The following is an 18343-nucleotide window of genomic DNA, read 5'->3' as shown; positions in this document are numbered from 1 at the left end:
CAGCAAGTATCAGGCGTCCTCTGATGGGGCTGCAGGGTCTCTGGGCCGCGCTGTGCTCCTTATCTCTGTCCTTCGCCTCAGGCGGCATCTGGCATCTGGTGCCCCACCTGGAATAATGAATAATCATAAAAAGCACGCCAAGGAAATAGGCATTCAGGAGTTGTTTTATGTCCAGGAATCATTTAGGAAGATGCAAGCCTATGGATCTCAGCTCCTCGGGATCTTGAGGATAAATAACCACATGTCCAAGTTCCATGCCCTGGCAGGGAACTCATGTCAGCTGCCAGGGACCTGGACCCCACCCTGGTGGACCCGCTGGCTGGGCACGAGGAGGGGCAGAGGAGCGAGTCAGGGTTTTGGGCAGCAGGAGCCGCAGGACACGCCACCCTTAACCCTTTGGGTCTCGGAGCAACAAGCCCCAGATGATGGCTGTGGCAGGAGTAGACACAGTTCCTGCCAGCCAGGGCTTTCCAGACCTCTTGGTGGGCACGGTGGCCATCCTGCCCCTGCTCATCAGCATCAGGAAAGGGAGGTTGTCACCTGCAGGGAGAGGCTGGTGGGACCCGCCAGAAGCATCTGCTTTTGGCATTTCCTGCTGTACATTTTTATGAACAAATTGGACAGAGGTGCAGGAGGCCGGCTTATCACATCTATGGGGACTGCAAAATTGGGAGACAGAGCTAATAAACTGATGGCAGAATCAAGATGTTTAAATATTTCAACAGGACTGAAAAACAGGCTCACGTTAGCATCACAGATGGAGGCGTGTCGGGATCTTCCTGTTCAAACTGTTTTTCCAAAGACGTGGTCCAGCGTGTTCCCCTCACCTGCCCCATGCGGCAGGCGTGCATGCTGAGTCGGTGGGAGGGGCCTTAGATCTGGAGAAGCGCACCCTCCACTATCGGCTGCTGCGAAGATCGCCGCCTTCTGAGTCAACCTCTCCCGCCCTCTCTCCGCCCCTCCTCCCTTCTTTTCTTCCTTCTCTCTCTCCTCACCTCCCCTCATAGACTGGACAGTGAAAACAAAATCAAAAACAAAAAACACTTTCCTTTGAACTGTAACAGGCAGCTGGTCTGTGGCCATAATTTCTTCGCCAAGGTGACCATTCCAACCCCAGAATGGCCATGCTGAACCATGCAGGAGGCAGAAAAGGCGAGTCTGTGGGTCCAAGAACTGGCCTCCAGGCAGGGACAGAAGTACCAAGGCCAGTGGCCCGAGTACCTCCACACCAGATAAACACAGGAAAGTCCGTCGTCTGACAAAGAACTTGCTGCCTCTGGAATCCTGCTGTACTGCGTCTGGTCTCGAGCATCCACCGGAAGCCTGTGCTGTCCTGGGCTCAGGGGCAGGGTCAGAAAGCCCTGACACATGTCTCATGAGCGGTTCAGCTGCTGGAGCTCAGAGGCGGTTCTGGGGGAGGGGCAGAATGGGAGCAGGAAGGGGCAGAGCTCAGGGCGGGGCTTGGCCCCCTGTCTCCCAAGGGGGTGCAGGAGGCAGGGGACATGCCCCTCCCCTCGCAGCGAGGACACCCCGGCCCTGCAGTGGTCCCCATCCGCACAGCCACCCCAGGGCCCGGGTACCCAGCCGGGCCCCTGGGGGCAACGCCTCTCACCCTCCGTATGATGTTGACTTTACTCTATTTTTCAGTATTAGGATTTACTTTTAGTACCAAGCTTTTCAGACTTAGGATGTAAAAAATATTTTTAGCCAAGTTTGCTTTGCTTTTGATTGACTCTAATTGAACCGATTGCTTTGCGGTCTGGAAGGCGTCCAGTGGTTCTGAACAAAATACTTCGTGGAAAAAGCTGTAATCCGCAATCATCACATGTTCCTATTAGTCTTGTTTCGAGTTAAAACAATGCAAGACTTGTTTCCACACTTCTATTTTTAACTAATGAAAATTTATTACAAAGAAATCCTAATTATACCCTTTGGAGTGTGATACAATGGCAAATCCACTGGCAATTTTCTTTTTTCAAAATTCCACATAATGGCATAAGAAGCGAAGAATGTAAGTTCTGAAATTGTTGGTTTATAAATAAGATTCCCTAATGGGCTGAGCAAGCAGGTTGTTTTTCTTTGCACATTCTGTGTGAGGTTGGATTAATCCACATTATAACCCTGATGCGTGGCAACCCTTGTCAGATGTAGCACATGCTATATACATTCCACGCCCCTAGCAAATCCCAAACTGCTAACCTGCGTGTCTTCACGGCACCCTGGTCAGAGCTGGAGAAGCTGCAGCCTTGGTGGGTGTCAGGGGGTGAGACTGCCCTGGCTGGGTAGTTAAATGACTGTATGACTTAATGGAGCTTCCCAGGTGGCACCAGTGGGAAAGAACCCACCTGCCAATGCAGGCGACGTAAGAGACTCGAGTTTGATTCCTGGGTTGGGAAGATCCCCTGAAGGAGGGCATGGTCACCCACTTCAGTATTCTTGCCTGGAGAACCCCACAGACAGAGGAGCCTGCTGGGCTATGGTCCATAGGGTCACAAAGAGTTGGGCATGACTGAAGCGACTTAGCACGCAGCACCCGTGACCTGGATGGTTGTCTCCTCCTCCCAAATGCGGGGACAGAGACATGCCCAGAGCCTCCTGTGCATTGCCCTGGCCTCTGTTCCTACGTGCTGGGAGCACCTTCCGAGTGGTGACAACCACAAATGTCTGCAGACGCTGCCACAGGCCCCCCGGCAGCAGACCACCTGGGGAGCCCTGATCGCGACCTACATCAGGAAACCCGGACGTGCATGGTGTGCGTGCCTCTCTCCCCGCAATTCCTGGGGTGCAGCGGGCTTTTGAAATGCACGTGTCCCGCTGTTCTGGACCTGTGAGCACCCAGGATGCGAGGAAGTCATGGTGCTTCCCAGCGCACTTCTCTTTAGGACTTCCGGGAAAGGGCCTCTCATCAGAGTTGCACTGGCCTGTTGACATCACTGCCTGCAATCCTGGTCCTGGAGGGTGGGGGAGTTGTTGTTCAGTCACTAGGTTGTCCAACTCTGTGTGACCCCATGGACTGCAGCACACCAGGCTTCCCTGTCCTTCACCATCTCCTGGAGCTTGCTCAAACTCATCCATTGAGTCGGTGATGCCATCCAACCATCTCATCCTCTGTCACCCCCTTCTCCCGCTTTTGATCTTTCCCAGCATCTGAGTCTTTTCTAATGAGTCAGCTCTCTGCATCAGGTGGCCAAAGTATTGGAGTTTCAGCTTCAGCATCAGTCCTTTCAATGAATATTCAGGACTGATTTCCTTGAGGGTGGACTGGTTGGATCTCCTTGCAGTCCAAGGGACTCTCAAGAGTCTTCTCCAACACCACAGTTCAAAAGCATCAGTTCTTTGGCGCTCAGCCTTCTTTATGGTCCACCTCTCACACCCATACATGACCACTAGAAAAAGCCTATCTTTGACTATGCAGACCTTTGTCAATAATGTGATGTCTCTGCTCTTTAATATGTTGTCTAGGTTTGTCATAGATTACCTTGCAAGGAGCGTCCTTTAATTTTGTGGCTGCACCCACAGAGGGGTCTGGGTGTCAGAGCCGGGATGCCTTTTGGGCAGCAGGGGTCCAGTCGGCACCTTAGGAGACGGGAGGCGGTTGGTTGAGGATGAGGTGCTGGGCGGACCACTCCCAGGCAGGGCCGTGTCAGGGAGCAGGAGGGAAGGAGGTGGGAGTAACAGTGTGTGTTTGGTCAGATGCTTTCTTCCAGCAGCGAGCATTGTGGTAGAGGGAGGTTTCCAGGTGCTTCCAGTACGAGGAGTAGAACCACGAGGACCCCCGTCAGATGGGCAGTCAGACAAAGGATGCGAGCTACCGGGTCGCTGATTCACAAAAGGGGGCTCTCGCTCCTTCCTCTGGGCCGCCCTGCCTGGCCCCTGGCCGTGCCCACGCTGGGTCCTGCTTCCTCCCTGTGGCCACCCCTGGGCTCACGGTCACCTAGCTCTCCCTGTCCTTTGCAGAGTCCCCAGGGTGTGGTCCTGTCTCACTGCCGTCACTAAATCCTCCCTTTTGGGCTAAACCCCCAGACAGTGCTTTCTGCCCTCTGGGTGTAGATAGAATAATTTCCCCATGACTGTCTTCCATGCCTTTGTTCAAAGTCAAGTCATCTCTAAAAGCCAAAGTGGAACCAGGTTCAAGATGCAGTGACTGGTCCAAGTGACAGATTGGCTCCGTCCGCTCAGGTGGCAGTGGCCGCTGGCGGGGAAGCCTCGGGGCCGCTCGGCCTCCTTCCCAGGCCGTTCTGAGCGCTCTCAACCCTCAGGCCCCACCGAGGTCTCCCTCCGGCCGTGCTGTCCTGTCGGGGCTTTGGTCTCCACTTTCTGCCCCAAACGCAGCAAAGCAGTTTGTATCCCAAGAGCCAAGTCTCATCTGAGCTGTGCTTTGCAAAGTGTTCAAAGACTCTGCTCCTTCCAGGGGCCCGGAGGGCTTTGAAAGGTCACAGTGAGAATCAGGTGGGTCTCCAAAGTCTCAGTTGACTCTCTGTATCTTGTGCCCCGAAGGACGGAAGGCCACGTGAGTCCCAGTGCCGAGGAGGCGGAGAGACAGGACGTGGGCGCCAAGACACCCCTGCCCCAGATCCTTCTGCCGCTGGAGGAGCGAGCGACCCACTTCCGAGACATGCTTCTGGAGAGAGGGGTAAGGGGGCCCCACCGTGGCTGCCTCGGCGGGGGTGGGGGGCGAACTGGCCATCGCCCCCCCAGGACCATGTCCCCTTCCTCACCGAGCTGTAGATAGGCTGCGTGCAGGACATTCAGGGGCCAAAAGACACGCAAAGGGACCAGTCCTAGGAGGGGGCGAGGCTTTGGGGGGTGCGATGCGTCACAGGGCAGTTCTTGCCACCTGTCCACGGATGCAGCTGAGAGGTGAGCAGATGTGGGTCTCCCGGAGGGGACGCAGGGTGCAGCGCTGGTTGGTGTCAATGGCCTTCCTGCAGGAGCCCAGCCAGCTTCTGACGTCCAGCCCTCCACGAGACACACCCTTGCGGTGACCTCACTCAGGGAGGGGCTCGCACCCCTCTGGGTCAGCCCAGTGGGTTTCGTGCAGGTGGGATGTCTTCATGGTTGTTGACTTCTGAATCACCTTTGAATTGAAGGGGGACATGCATTTTATAATTGAATCTCCTTCCAATGACTTTTATTTCCTGGTTTGGCTTTTGGGTATAAAATGAGCCTGATACAGTAGTTCAGCCCAGTTGGGTTTCTTCGTAGGATGAGCCCGAACGCAGAAGGCAGTGATGGGAGCTGGTGTGTAATGATAATTATTATGAACACTGTAAGTGGCCTTGGCAATGCAAAAGCAAATTCCCTCTGCAGGCAGCACCCAGGGCAGGCTGCCTCCTGGGAGGCCCCTCCCAGAGCAGGTGCAGCTGAGAACCGAGGGGAGGGTGGTCTGTGGAGACCCTGACTCCCCTGGGGAGAGTCTGAGCAGGGCTGGCACCTGGGCAGGTGGGGCCCACAGGCTCCCCGGAGCTGAGCCGGTGTGAGCTCTTGAAGAACTAGGAGAAGGAGATTATCTCAGCCGCCCTCCGAGGGGCCCCTCGTCTCCTCTGCACCATGAATTTTAATGTGTGCGTCGCTTTATCTGTCTGGAGACACACTCAAAAGTAAAATACAGCCCTTGGCGCGAGGACCTGGAGGAGAAGCAGGCTTGTGATCTGAGTGGCAATGCCGTGTGTTTAGTGTGAAGTCATGAGGACGCCTAGGGGCACATGAACTCACACGCACAGGACCCGTTCCCGATGTGGGCGGAGGGCAGCCTCTTAAAAAACATGATTTTAAGAGTTATATTTACCAGGTTAAAATGCTGTTTTTTTAATTTAATTTTTTTTATTTTTTAAACTTTACATAATTGTATTAGTTTTGCCAAATATAGAATCCCTTCCCATGCAACTTTCTTCTTTCTTTCAAGATGTAGAGGTGATTTCATCACAAAATCCTGTAGGATGGGATGGCCTTGGAAGCAGCTGATGCTCTTGTGAGGGATGTATCTTTGTGTGTGTGTGTGTGTGTGTGTGCTGTGTGTAGAGGTGTGTGTGTAGAGGTGCGTGTGTGTGTGCTGTGAGTGTACACACACGTGTGTGTATATCTCTCTGTGTGTTCTGTGAGTGTATATACGTGTGTGTGCTGTGAGTGTATACACGTGTCTATCTGTGTGTCGTGAGCATATGTGTATGTCTCTCTTGTGAGTTCTGTGAGTGTATATATGTGTGTGTATATGTGCTCTGAGTGTATACACGTGTGTGTCTGTGGGTGTTTGTGTGTGTGTGCTGTGAATGTATACATGTGTGTGTCTGTGTGCCATGAGTGTGTGTGTCCCTCTGTGTGTTCTGTGAGTGTATATGTGTGTGTGTCTGTGTCTGTGTGTGCTGTGTGTACACGTGTGTGTCTGTGTGCCGTGAGTGTATATGCATGTCTCTCTGTGTGTTCTGTGAGTGTACATGCGTGTGTCTCTGTGTGTGTGTGCTATGAGTGTACACATATGTGTGTCTGTGTGTATCTCTCTGTGTGTTCTGTGAGTGTATATATGTGTGCTATGAATATATACACGTGTGTGTTCTGTGAGTGTATACATGTGTCTATCTGTGTGTCGTGAGTGTATATGCATGTCTCTCTTGTGTGTTCTGTGAGTGTATATATGTGTGTGTATATGTGCTCTGAGTGTATACACGTGTGTGTCTGTGGGTGTTTTTGTGTGTGTACTGTGAGTGTATACATGTGTGTGTCTGTGTGCCATGAGTGTATATGTGCATCTCTCTGTGTGTTATGTGAGTGTATACTTGTGTGTGTGTGCTATGAGTGTATACACATGTGTGTCTGTGTGCCATGAGTGTATAGGTGTGTCCCTCTGTGTGTTTTGTGAGTGTACATGCGTGTGTCTCTGTGTGTGTGTGCTGTGTGTACACGTGTGTGTCTGTGTGCCATGAGTGTATATGTGCATCTCCGTGTGTGTTCTGTGAGTGTATACGTGTGTGTGTGTGTGCTGTGAGTGTGTACACGTGTGTGTCTGTGTGCCGTGAGTGTATATGTGTGTCTCTCTGTTTGTTCTGTGAGTGTATACACATGTGTGTCTCTCTCTGTGTTCTGTGAGTGTGTATACGTGTGTCTGTGTGTGTGTGTGCTGTGAGTGTATACACGTGTGTGTCTGTGTGTGGTGTGTACTCCCTACCGGGCCCACCACAGACCCCACATGGCTGATGGGCAGGGCTCCCCCGAGCCCTCCCCTCACTCCCTGCTCGGCCCTCACTGCCCTATTCTCAGCCTCCCCATGTCAACAGCAAAGACGTGACCTCTCCCCCTGGCTAAAGAGAGGAGGCCAGGAACACAGGCCAGAGTGCCCAGCTCTGGCCGCCCCGGCCCGCTGCTCCTATGCTGGAGAAGTGGGTCCGCCATCAAGTCCCAGGTGCTCCAGGAGGATGGAGCTGGCTGGGTTTAGACGCCGTCACTGCCACCTGAAGAGGCTGCTTGCTGCGCAGCCATCAGGCCAGCCTCAGGGTCCTGGAGGCTCGTGCCCTGTGTCACCGCCGGCCTGGGCCCTGAGCTGTCTCACTCGCCCTGCCCTCCTTGCACCTTGGCATGAGGTCTCTTTCCCGGGGGGCCCTCCGAGCCCGGCCTCCCCACTCCCTGGCTGACACGTGTGCCTCACGGCCGCTCAGTGTGCCTTCCTCGTTGCCGAGTCGTGGTGCTGGGTCCTGGAGGCAGGGGACGCTCTGATGCCCCACTGGGCTCCTCGAGCCCGGATCCAGGCACTGGCTCCCAGGGCCGCTCAGGGACCTCCCGGGATTCCCTTCACGTCCAAGCCCTGGTCCTGCTGCGTGTGCCCTGGGCCGTCCCTGCGCTGATCAGAGAGTAGGCCCATGGAGCCTGGAGGAGGGGTGTATCTCCTGGAGCAGCTGTTCTTCCTGTTTCCTTCTCCTCCACTCATATGGCCCCAAAGCATTTGCAGGATAAGACATCACTCATGATAAAGCAGGCTTCTCTCCCCACAAAGTCGCCAAGAAGAGGATTCTTCTCTGCAGACCACAAGGGTGGAAGCGCCTGAGTGTTGCCACCATGCCTCTTCTGTTGGCAAGGATAGTGCAGAAATAGTCACAATTCCGAGGTCTGAATGAACCCAGCCAGTCGGCCCCAGTGGAATTAACTGAGAATTCCCAGAGAAGGGACGGCACCGTGAGCATTTGAGAAACATATGCAGCCTTCATCTCATCAATGCCTAGGTTTCCACCTCTGTGTTTTGGAAACCACCCATGCCCAGCTTACTCGCACAGCGTGATATTAAGCCACTTGGAGGGTGAGGACTGCTGGAGACCCCACCCCGCCCTCCCAAGGACACTGAGTCTACGTGGTCTCTGATGCACCCCAGAGCCCTCAGCTGAGCGATTTTACTAAGGGTGTGTTCAGTGCATTCTTGTCTCATTGAGCTGATTCCATCCAGCCTTGGTTCTTAGATATATTCACGTATGAGAATCAGCAAAAACAATGTGGAAACGGGAGCCCCAGTACTCTGGGTTTTCCCAGGAGACAGAGACGGGGGTGAAGCTGAGACCCTCATCTTACAAGGATTTCAGAAGAAGCCCACATACCCCTCATGAATAGAGAAGACCAATCTGAATGTACTGCTGATGTCATAAAGCAATGCCCGCATTTATGACTCTTGACTTTATAAAGTATGTCGGCAGATTTTATGAGTTACCCATGCTCAAGAGGCTTTGATGGCTAAGCCCATCAGATTTCTAGTTGCTTAAAAATGAGGCTGAAAAAGGTCACCTTTTTCATAGACTGAGTGATTAATAAGAATTTTTATTGCATTTGTTCAATGCTTCAGCTCAGAGATTCATGTGCTTATAGAAAGAGGGAGCTAGGTATGTGGATTTCCAGCAGTTTAAAAAGGGCATGGTTTAGGGTGTGCTGTGGGGATTTTGGCTTGGGGAAAGGCCTTCGGTTTTGTGGTTTTGTAATATGTAGGTGGAAGGTTTTGTTTTTATCTGCTTTCACTAGTATAAACCACAATAGGGCTCTCTTTAAACTTCAGTCTATAAAGGGCAGGATTAATTGAGTAGCAGCTGATTAATTTAACCCTGTCTATTTAGATAAATGCATTAGAGACATTTTATCGAGGGTCTCTTCCTTCTGCAAAATAGCCCTTGGGAAGTGGCTTTCCCAGAGGCCGGGAAAGAAAGACTCTTCCATAACCTTGAATTTTCATTCAGACACTGTCGGGCCCCTCTGCAGGGGAACCCTGGCCAGCTTTGCAGCTGCGGCAGCCTTGGGGATACTGACTGGCACAGTAGCCAGCCCTGCAGCTGAGACCCCTGGACTTTGCATCTGAGTCTGTGTTGGAAAGAGGAATTCACAATCCACACACCCGTCCTGGCTGAGCCACAGGGCTCTCTCTCTGCGCTGAGTTGTTGGTGCAAAGGCAGCCCAGATGAGGAGAGGCTCTTCCCCTGGTGCCCTCCTGCCAGCGCGGCGGCCGTGCCTTCTCCCTTCTCCCAGGTGGGGGACAGGAGCACCTCCCCCTGGCTGGCGTCTAGTGCCCCTCTGCCCAGATGCGTAGGTGGTGTTGCCTGAAGCTGTAGTGGCCGCTGGGCCAGGACTCGGGGAAGGGCTCGGTCCCCCTCATGTGCAGGTATACATCCGGGTTGAGATGGCACTGGAGGCAAAGCGCCTGAGTCGTGGCTCTGGAGTCCTGGAGACTGGCAGGAGCTTCCCCATGAGACGGATCCTTGCTCCTTAGGAAGCTTACCCGTTTCGTGTTCCTATGGCAGCTCTTCAAAGTCTCACCAGGCACATGCCACTAATAAAATAAGATTGTGCCATCAAAGGAGTGCACGTTCTTTATAGGAAAGATGCAAAATTCAAAGAACAGAAATGAAAATCACCTGAAGTCCTAAGACAGAGTTATTGCCATCAATGCATCCCTTTCCTTCTAGTCTTTTTATCCTAGAAACAGATTTTAAGGCAATAGCAAAATCAAACATTCGTATTATATAGTACAATACATATCATACGGTATAGTTATATAGTATAACCAGGATTGAACCGTGGTTAAACGTGGCTGAACCAATGTTTTATTTATTTGTCTATTAACTCGGCTGTGCTGGGCCTTCACTGCCTGCAGGCTTTCTCTAGCCGCGGTGCGAGGCTGCTTATCACGCGGCCCCTCTCGTTGCAGAGCACAGGCTCTAGGGTGCCGGGGGCCTCAGTACTTGCGGTTTGAGGGCTCTAGAGCTCAGGCTGAGCCGCTGTGGCACTGTGGGGCTTCGCTGCTCCTCGGCACGCGCCGTCTTCCCTGACCAGGGATCAAACCCGTGTCCCCTGCATTGGCAGGCAGATTCTTCACCACTGGACAGCCAGGGAAGTCCCATTTGTTTTTAAAAGATAGGTAATTTGATAAGGTTCAACCTAATTTATACATTTGTATACTATTTTCTCCTTTGAAGCAGTTTTAAAATATTATTATAAACCTTTGGAAACATTTTTGATGAGGATATAATTGTCAGTTCATTGTCCATTCAAAGCGCCCTCATTTTCATTCATTTAGTCTCTGCCCAATTTGGCTAGTTTAAATAGTATTCCGATGACCATACTGATGCATGAATGTTGGTTTATGTGTGTGGGGGGTTGCTTCCTGCGTGCCGTCAACATCTGACCTGTGTTATCAAATTGTTTTGGAAAAAGTTGTTTTCACACAGTGTATTCTCCCAGCAGTGTTTGAAAGTTCCTGAAAATTTGTTTTCTCAGCACATTCCACCACCACTGAATAGTAAGAAGTATAAATATTTACTACTTATTATTTTTTGAATCTCATGGTTCCTTCCCTTTGATTTGTGTTTTCTCTCAGCTTTTGTGCTGTGGTTCTTTCCTGAATTAACTGCCACAGCTTTTGGTGATTCCACTCCGCAGATATTACTGTGGTCACCTCTCTGTTAGTGATTAGACAGCGGTCTAACAAGAAGATGACCCAAGGGGCGGGGCACATGGACCACCCACTCTAAGCTTAAGATGGGAGTATAACTAGCCGTAGTGTGAAAACCAAGTTAGGTGAGATACTGTGGAATAACAGTGCAAGATTTTATTTACTGATCAAAATACACACACACACATACACACATAATACAGAAAGTGGTAGAACACTCTGAGCACTGGGAGATGGGGTGAGTCAGTCAGTTCAGTCACTCAGTCGTGTCCGACTCTTTACGACCCCATGAATCGCAGCACACCATCTTCCGAAGTTCACTCAGACTCACGTCCATTGAGTCAGTGACGCCATCCAGCCATCTCATCCTCTGTCGTCCCCTTCTCCTCCTGCCCCCAATCCCTCCCAGCATCAGAGTCTTTTCCAATGAGTCAACTCGTCGCATGACGGGGCCAAAGTACTGGAGTTTCAGCTTCAGCATCAGTCCCTCCACTGAACATCCAGGACTGGATCTCCTTGCAGTCCAAGGGACTCTCAAGAGTCTTCTCCAACACCACAGTTCAAAAGCATCAAGTCTTCAGCGCTCAGCCTTCTTCACAGTCCAACTCTCACATCCATACATGACCATAGGAAAAACCATAGCCTTGACTAGACGGACCTTTGTTGGCAAAGTAATGTCTCTGCTTTTGAATATGCTGTCTAGTTTGGAGATGGGGTAGAAGTCAACAAGTCCCAGAGTCTGGGGGCGGGCACCAACCCCTCTGTCATTTCGGGATTCACCTGGGGGTCACCTGGCTCACGAGACCTCTCCACAGGCTGACCATTCCCTCTAAATTTAAGGTTGGAGCATTGCCAGGGGCAACACTGCACCAGGGAGGGGTGGGTCAGGAGGAAACCCCCCGCTTCCTGCCCCGTGATTGGATGAATCGCAGGCGGGCCCCGGCAGGTCCTATGTGCTCCTCCAGGGTTCCCCTGAGGGGTGGCTCCGGGGACCTGCTCTCTCCTGCATCACCCTCAGCCCGTCTCCTTCCCCGCGTCGGTGGCCTGTATGCCTGGAATTACCTCCCAAACGTCAAGACGATCCTGCGTCTGGGCAGGCTGAGCTCAGAGCATGGCCTGCTTGCTGCATCCTGTGGTCTGCCCGCCTGGAGCTGCCTTGAATTGTCAGGAACTCCAGAGCCAGAAATAGAAGACACAGCTGTGCGTTCCAGGAAATTGGATGAAGAGGGTAATGGTGTGAGTGCTAATTGCAAGGAACACGCCGTCTGTCATCCGCAGAGCCGCAGGCAGCAAGGAGGACGGAGCAGAGGCCCAGAGGAAGGGAGGGTGGGCAGACAGGGCGCGTGTGCACACCCGACCTTCAGGGTCAGGGCTGGGTGGGGGGGCTGAGGGCAGCCCTGCAGGGAGGGGAGGCGTGGAGTGCGCTGCTGACAGAGGTGGTGGTGTTGGGACCAGGCTGGGGGCTGGAGGTGGAGAGCCAGGAGGGCACCTCTGCCAGGCAGGCAGGCGGTGGCCCCTGACCCCCGGTAGGGGTGGACCCCGTTCCACGATGTGGAGCCGTGGTCTTAGCCTGGGGACTGCTCCCCCGCCAGGGTCCACGCGGCGGCTCCTTCCCTGTGCCTGTTCTGAACCACAAGCTCTGGTGTCGGCCCTTGTAGAAATGGCAGGGAGCACAGTTCAGACACTAAGGATGAGTCGGGGCGGGGGAGAGTCTGCTGGCAGGATGCTGGGAGGAAGGAAGGGCCTGGCCACCAGCCCAGCCCAGGGGACCGCTGCCTGAGCTCTCCTGGTTCCCAAACGATGGCGATACTCCAGGATGTGCTCCAGGGGGACGTCAAATAAAGACGTGTGTGAGCGCTAGCCAGAGCCCTAACCTGGCGGCGTGGGCCACGTCCACACGCCCTCGCACCAGCACGGAGCACCGACCTTCGCCCGTGGCAGGGTGTCACCCGGCGTCAGCACCCTGAGGTGTTCAGATGCTTCTGGGAGTATGTTGCCGACTGTCAGGAGATGATGTGAACATCACAGAACACAGCCCAGGAGGGGAGACGGAACCACCCCAGACCCAGCCAGGCTGCAGGGAAGGACTGACTTCCACAGGAGAGGGTCTAAAATGGGCTGAAGAATCCCACTATCCAGGACCAAAACACATGTGAAATGCCATAGTATCAAAGGGAGGTCTGTTAGACAGATGAGGGATGAAGACCAAGGTGGAGAATGAAGGCCATGTTGGAGGCAAGAGGGTGCATTCGTCTCAGGGACCTGCTGCGTGGGCACATCCCGACAGTGGTCCCAGGACTCCCACCCCGGGACACCCATCCCAAATGACCCCGTCCCTTGAGGGGGCTGGCCTGCGAATAGGACGGAGACGTTCCCCTGTGATGCTATGATAGTATGTTACGTAAGATGAGGCCTCCTATATAGAGATTCTCCCACCGGTTTCCAGTAAGGTGCCCTGTTGCAGAAGGGGCCACGACAGGGAATTTGGGGACTCCTGGGAGCGGAGAATGGCTCCCCACTGGCCTGCAGCAAGAAAGGGGAGGCCTTGGCCCTGTCCCACAGAATAAGCGTACCAGGACATGCCTGCAGAGATGCAGGCCTGGGGAGGGTGGTCTTCCATCAGGAGTGAGTCTCATGGTTGAGGCAGCAACAGTCATCAGGGTCCTTTGGGAAGAGTGGGTCTGGTGGACAAGGCTGTGCCCCCCTGCAGGCACTGCCACACCCCGTTTCACACTTGACTGTCCAGCCTGCCCATCGGCTCCAGCCTCAGTCACGGGCCCTGTGCCCGGGCTGCCCTCCCCAGCACTGCACCCTCCTCCGCACGTCAGAGCATGCGCTGGCATGGCTGTCAGGTTACGTGACGACGTCTGTCTTCTCATCACAAATTAGTCTTTGTGGAAATGACTCTTCTTCCTTGCATGTTGTTCAGTTGCTCAGGCATGTATAAGTCGTGTCCGACTCTGACCCCATGGACTGCGCCATGCCAGGCCTCCCTGTCCCTCACTATCTCCCAGAGTTTGCCCAAGTTCGTGTCCTTTGAGTCGGTGACGCCCTCCAACTGTCTCATCCACTATTGCCCCCTTCTCCTTCCGCCCTCAATCTTTCCCAGCATCAGGGGCTTTTCCAAGGAGTTGACTCTTCACATCAGGTGACCAAAGCGTTGGAGCTTCAGCTTCAACATCAGTCCTTCCAATGAATAATCAGGGTTGATTTCCTTTAGGAATGACTGGTTTGATCTCCTTGCCTTGTATATAGATTGTAATTTCCTAATTTCCTTTGGAGCCAGGGATGATATCTCTCTCTCTCTCTCTCTCTCTCTCTCTCTCTATATATATATATATATATATATATATATGTATATATTTTTGAGTTTAGTTTGTTTGTATCTAGAACTCCAAAAATTCTCATCACACTCGTGGAGTCAGTTATGTGATACCAGTTCTTAATAATCACCTGCCTTTTGTACAGAGCTGGAACCTTGAAGGGGTTTTCAGGGCTCTGTGTGATGGACTGACCCCATCTGACTGGGCTGAATTGAAGGTGACCATCCCTTCTCTCATGTCCACCTTAATGCTCACATGGTCAAGCATCAGCTCTAGCCAAACAGAGGGACCATTCTGCCCTGATGTTCTTCTGGAGTCCCCCCCACCCCCTCACCCAGCCATGACATGTCAATACTTCACCATGTTCTTAATCAATTGAGAAAGATCCCTGGGTGGAGCTTGGTTCACCCTGCCCATAAAAGAGCTCATGAGTTTTAAAAAGAATTTTTATTTTTATTATTGAATACAGAAACAGTAAATTTAGAAAATCTTTACAATGTTCCAAGCAAGTGAAAGTTGCTCAGCCATGTCTGACTCTTTGTGACCCCATGGACTGTATAGTCCATGGACTTCTCCAGACCAGAATACTGGAGTGGGTAGCCTTTCCCTTCTCCAGGGCATTTTCCCAACCCAGGGATGGAATTCAGATCTCCTGCATTGCAGGAGGATTCTTTACCAGCTGAGCCACAAGGGAAGCCCATTCCAAGCAAAGCCCATGTCTATCGAAATAGTATTTCTACCAGCCATACTGTAACCTGCTCAGAAGTAGGAGCGGGTGGGCCTTGTTTGTGAAACCTGCCCATCAGCTTCTCCTCTCCACTGCGCTGAGTCCATCCCTGGCCCGGGCCCCTGGGCGCACATCGCATCTGGCTTTTCCCATTACTCTCAGAACAAACCCCTGGTTCCTGAGGAGGCCGGCGAGTGTCCCCACATCCACTCAGGCCGTCTCTCCCACTTCTTCCCAGCTCTGCACAGCCTCCTACATCCCCCTGAGACCCCCACATTCCCGCAGTCCCCGGAGCCTGGCCTCCGCACCACCAACAGCCCTTGCTGCACACCCTCCCAGGCCCCTCCATGGGCCAGGTCCCGACACCACCGCCCTGGAGACAGCTCCCCCCAGGCCGATGGGGGCCCTTCTCTGTGCCTTTGGCTCCTGGGCACATCTCTTTGTACCCAGAAGGACACTCATGCCCCCAGGAGATCCTGAATTCACTTTCTGTCTCACCCCCCACCAACCTCTCAAGGTCAGTGGCCTTGATTTATTTTCTCTGAACCCATAGCGCCCAGCAAGGGGCCTAAGACATAGCCAATATTTAGTCAATGTTTTTAAGTGAATAAATTATTTTTGGATGACTTAAAAGTTTTACTGCCCCATCAGCTAAGAATCTGGAAGTCGCAACCTCTCAGCAGCAATGAGCTGCTCACCTGGATCTCAAGTCCCAACACCTTCTCCGATAAGAGGGACCAGGGCTTCTCAGAGAATGCTGATTCTAGGGCCAACGCAGGAGAGATAGGAGATCATCCTGGAGCATCTTCAAGGGCCCAGAAAACGGAACAGTGGGGATACGCTCCCGGGACACGGGAGGCCAACAACAGCCAACCTGGAGCAATCTGAGCACAAACCAGCAGTCAGATTAGATTCCAACCCCAAGCGTGAAGTACATATCCATGAGTTTAAACTGACACAAACAGATGGCTGAACTAAGAAGTGAATGTGGGAGAATGGATAAATCCCCACCCAGAAGGATTCCAAGGCACTTGTACAGATTCTTCCGTATCAGGAGGTGGGTCAGGCCCCTCAAGTGGCATCATCGACTCAATGGACACGAGTTGGAGCAGCTCTGGGAGATAAGGAAGGACAGGGAAACCTGGAGTGTTGCAGTCCACGGGGCCACAGAGTCAGACGCGACCGAGCGACAGCGGGACAGGCACACAGAGACCGCCTCCGAAGGGGACAGCACGACTCAGGGAAAAAGAGATGCAGAGAAGAGAGACCCCGGCCAGGCGGCCAGCGTCAGCACCAGCTGTGGTGCATCACGTCGGCAGTATGGACCTTGACAGGAAGCACACGTTCCTCTGGGGTCTTCCTCCCCAAACCCACAGTGGAACCGTGAGAAAAGCTGGGACAAAACCCAGCAGAGGGGCATCTCATGGAACACCTGACTGGCTCCCCTCAGAGCTGTCAAGGTCATCCAGACCAAGGAGAGTGAGAAGCTGTGTCACCCCTGAGAGCCCGAGGAGATGTGAGAGTCCGTGTGGTGTGTGCCCTGGGGGGATCCCAGGACAGAAAAATAATTAGGCAAAGACTAAAGAAACTGAGTAAGGCGCAGACTCCTGTTAACAGTCGTGCTGCGATGTCCGCGAGACAGTAAGCCGGGGGTGGGCTGGAGGCTGACTTCATCGTGTTCTCGCAAGTTTTGTGTAAATCTAAGCTGCTATAAGATAAGGTAGTTTGGTTAAAAAGCTACCTACCTGAAAAAGGTTTAAATGTGGATTAAAAATCAATTAAAATTATGCCAAATTCTGACTAATTACAAGACGCTGCCCTCCGTTAAGGCCTGTGGCATCCTGAAAATTCTTACAAGTATAATTTCTCTTCTCAAGATGTGACATTTGAGAATGTCTCAGACTCACAGATACAATCAGGGCTTTAGATCAGGGCACTTGGTCCTGGAAGATATCCAGGGAAGACATAGTGTCATGAGTCTAGAAATTAAATTTTCTTATGCTCGAAAAATTGATTTTCTTAAAAGTTTGACAAGTCAAACACTTTTAAACGCCGCTGCGTCCCCAAACCCGTGGTTCCTGAGGGCTGTTTCTCACCATCGACCAGTTCGTTGTGACTCAGGCTCAGCATTAGATGTTAAAAGCAACTCTATTGAATATCTTTCTTCAGGTGTCAGCGTTTTCTACCTGGGAGAAAGAATTACACAAAATTGTGTTTGATCCACGCTATCTCCTGCTGAACTCGGAGGAGCGGAAACAGGTAAGGTGGTGGGAGGCACGCTGACAGACTCGAGAGATGAGGCTTTGAACTGATGCTCCGTCCAGAGGTTTCTGTGGACGAGCGGGTGCCTGGTGTCCTCGCTGTGTCTGTGGGGAAGCTGTGAGGTTGAGTGCTAGCCTGTGAGCTGTGAAGGGAAAGTGCCCTGGGTGCAGAGGGGGCTTACCCTTGTTCCTGCTCTTGGCGAAATGTCTGGTCATGACCCCCAGAGACAATACTCATATTCGAAGGTAAAAACTCAGTTTGGGGACGTGTTAACCATATCCTAGATGACTGTATTAAAAAACTTAAGATCCAGTGTAAGAACAGTGATGTAGGAGAGGTCCAGGGAACACAGGAACAGAAGTAAAGGATGGACGCCTCTAGAAAACAGATCCCCAGAAATGCAAGAATGGGTTGCAGGTAGCTGGCCTGGAGGTCATTTTAAATGAGTACCTGGTAGGAGTCTACCCTGGCGTGCCGACCAGTCCCATCAGGGAGCCACAGCCGCTTCCAGGGTTAGACAGACAGACGGATGGCTGTGCGGGCCGGTGGGGAGGCCTGAATTCTCACAGCTCTGCTGACGTCTGTGGCTCCCAGAGCACATACAGCCAAGAAGGGCCCTGAGAGAAGTTCCAGAAGGATTCCGGTTCTGCTTCTGCATCTCTGGTTCCATCCCAACCGGGCTTCTCCCCCAGACTTCCGAGTGCAGAGGGGATGCCTGTGGAGAGTGGGTGACCGGGAGCCACCCCGGGAAGCAGAAGCCCCTCGAGGGCCCTCTCAGGGAGGGAGCTGGCATCACGGGCCATCAGAAGCATCCGTCTGATTTCAGATGCGGGGTCCTGGAAAGCCGGAGCCAGGAGGACAGAAAGTGCGGCTTTGTTTTCAATTCTATCATCAGCTCATGAAGTTCCCTTAGGGTGCAGACCAGGGGCTCAAGAGAAGGCACTCGGGGAGGGGCTTACTTGGAGTCTGGGCGTTTTATATCTATTTTCCCCTCAGCTGAGAAAACCGGGCGACTTTAATCATTGGTAACATCACCCCCTTTTGTTGCAGTATTAGAAATCAGAAAGCTTACTCTCCAACCATGACCACATATGGTGAGGAGCTCGTTTAATTTGGTGA

General features: G+C 52.6%; 1 protein-coding gene across 1 annotated transcript in view; it reads left to right on the top strand.

The window, feature by feature from the left end:
* Window positions 1–18343, top strand: part of TCERG1L (transcription elongation regulator 1 like) — a 196235-nt gene that overhangs the window by 168898 nt on the left and 8994 nt on the right. Inside the window, exons 9-10 of the mRNA XM_061403870.1 lie at window positions 4498–4633; window positions 17132–17221. Of these exons, the coding sequence (XP_061259854.1) occupies window positions 4498–4633; window positions 17132–17221 (226 nt within the window). The remainder of the gene's footprint in view (window positions 1–4497; window positions 4634–17131; window positions 17222–18343) is intronic.

Source organism: Bos javanicus, chromosome 26 (assembly GCF_032452875.1).
Source record: "Bos javanicus breed banteng chromosome 26, ARS-OSU_banteng_1.0, whole genome shotgun sequence".
NCBI classification, from domain to species: domain Eukaryota; kingdom Metazoa; phylum Chordata; class Mammalia; order Artiodactyla; family Bovidae; genus Bos; species Bos javanicus.
The sequence above is the reverse complement of the archived record's forward strand: the minus strand, read 5'-3'. Positions and strand labels throughout refer to the sequence as shown.